At 38.9% G+C, this 1,887-nt stretch overlaps 1 protein-coding gene across 1 annotated transcript in view; it reads right to left on the bottom strand.

Annotated features, from left to right (window-relative positions):
* tgfbrap1 (transforming growth factor, beta receptor associated protein 1) overlaps nt 1–1,887 on the bottom strand; it is a 16,142-nt gene that overhangs the window by 5,870 nt on the left and 8,385 nt on the right. Inside the window, exons 8-10 of the mRNA XM_016486633.1 lie at nt 624–767; nt 396–542; nt 133–292 (exon numbers count right to left, since the gene is read on the bottom strand). Coding sequence (XP_016342119.1) covers nt 133–292; nt 396–542; nt 624–767 — 451 coding nt within the window. The remainder of the gene's footprint in view (nt 1–132; nt 293–395; nt 543–623; nt 768–1,887) is intronic.

Genomic DNA, 1,887 nt, shown 5'->3' with positions numbered 1-1,887 from the left:
CATAAAGCGCAGCATAATTTGAAATCAGTCACGAGTTTAAAGTTTGTCGATCGCGCGTCTCCAGTGCAGCTGAACTCTCCTCCTGTCCGGTGTCCGCATTCAATTTGCACCACACAGGTACTGGGTACCTACCTAGTAGTAACTGGACCCTGTACAGATTAGACTCTTTCAGTAACCGTTGTAGTTTCTGGCGGGCAGCAGACAGCTGGTCATCAGTGGCTGATGGTCGTGAGATCAGGCCCAGCACTCTGTCTGCATACAGCACAGCTAGATGTGTGTGATACTTCTCTTTCTGTAACAACAGAGACACAACACACAACGTGTAGGGAAACTTTTAACATAGGTACAGCACTGGACTAAAGAATTAAAAATGCTTTGGAACAGTGATGATTTACCTGCAGTCTCTTCTCTAGAACAAGGTGTTCCAGGTAGAGCAGAAGGGCTTGACTGTGATTCTGCAAATACGTGATCACGCCATCTGGGTTTAACTGGCCCGTCTTCTCCTTTGACGTAAACCGTTTGGTGAAGATCTGCACACCAATCTGTATTTAAAAGATAAAGAGTGCTATTCAATGACATCCCAATGACTATTCTGTGGGTAAACGATAACATAAAGTCCAAACCTTTTGATCCTTCTGTAGTGCCCAGTCTGCATGCCGCCACACAAGATCAAGGTTGGAGCAAAAACTAAGAAAATCCACAACATATTCAAACAGATCTGGTCGCGTTGAGTCCTGGAGATCGCCATTGACAATCTTTACCCACATCTATAACAGGACAGGACCAAAAAAATGCTCAGACATCCATTAACTGAGAGTGTATCCAACTGTGAGGTTATTAAAAAAAAAAAAAAAAACGCCATCTTGCTTAAAATTAATATTCAATGTTAAATACACCTCAAGCATTTATTGTTAGCATCTGAAGTAACATTCCTTCTACTTCCCCCACTGTGGAAGTAAATGGAACTACTTACTTTTATTACAACCACTTTTTAGCAGGTCATGGTACAAACAGAAAAAAATTATATACTGTATATTTAGACAGACAAGACTGGTAAGCAATTCTATCACACCAGTCTAACTTGGACAAACCAATATTTCATCCAGGCAGATTAACTGGCCAATACGTGGCCATTTATTGATTATCTTTCACATTTATAGATTGCCCCTATCAGATTTGCTGATTACAGAAGTGGTTACTACTAGGCCTGGGCAATAAAACGGTATCGATATTTATCGACGGTACAGACAGAACACAAGAACACGAACATGAGGAGAGTGTGAATAAAAAAATGTATATTAGTCGAATTTAAAATAAAAAAAATTGCATTTGAATGCAAAAATGGTACAGTCGAATGTTAGGTGTGCGTCAGGGAGCGTCATCAGTGGAGCACGAGATGCCGTGATGATGATGTAGCCTAAGTGACGTTGTTGCATTTTAATGTTTTGTTAGTCTAGCCCACGAGACGCGCCGTTGCTGCATTATTCGTTCAAAATATTAGAGAAATATAGTAGCTCAATGCGTAGAAGATCTTGATTAGGTTAAAACCGAAACCAAGCCATTCACACAGAATGCATATTCAGCACATTTTTTAGACGGACAAATATGACTTCTGCACTCGCGTCTCATGCAAGAGATGCAAAGAAAGCCATGCAAAGTGAAAAGTTTAAACGTTTAGAAAACGCGACGCGAATTTGTGAAGGTTTATTTCATTTCACTGCATCTCATATGTTTTTAAATGCAATCTGTGTGATCGGCGATTTGGCTCTGCATAATGTTCATAATTGTTTATGCAGTTTACAAAATTATATTTGATGTATATATATATATATATATATATATATATACACACATATACACATATACATATATACATACATACATATA

The sequence above is a fragment of the Sinocyclocheilus anshuiensis genome, unplaced genomic scaffold (assembly GCF_001515605.1).
Source record: "Sinocyclocheilus anshuiensis isolate Anshui unplaced genomic scaffold, SAMN03320099.WGS_v1.1 scaffold101, whole genome shotgun sequence".
NCBI lineage: Eukaryota > Metazoa > Chordata > Actinopteri > Cypriniformes > Cyprinidae > Sinocyclocheilus > Sinocyclocheilus anshuiensis.
Note: the sequence above shows the minus strand (reverse complement) of the source record. Positions and strands in the feature narration are given on the sequence as shown.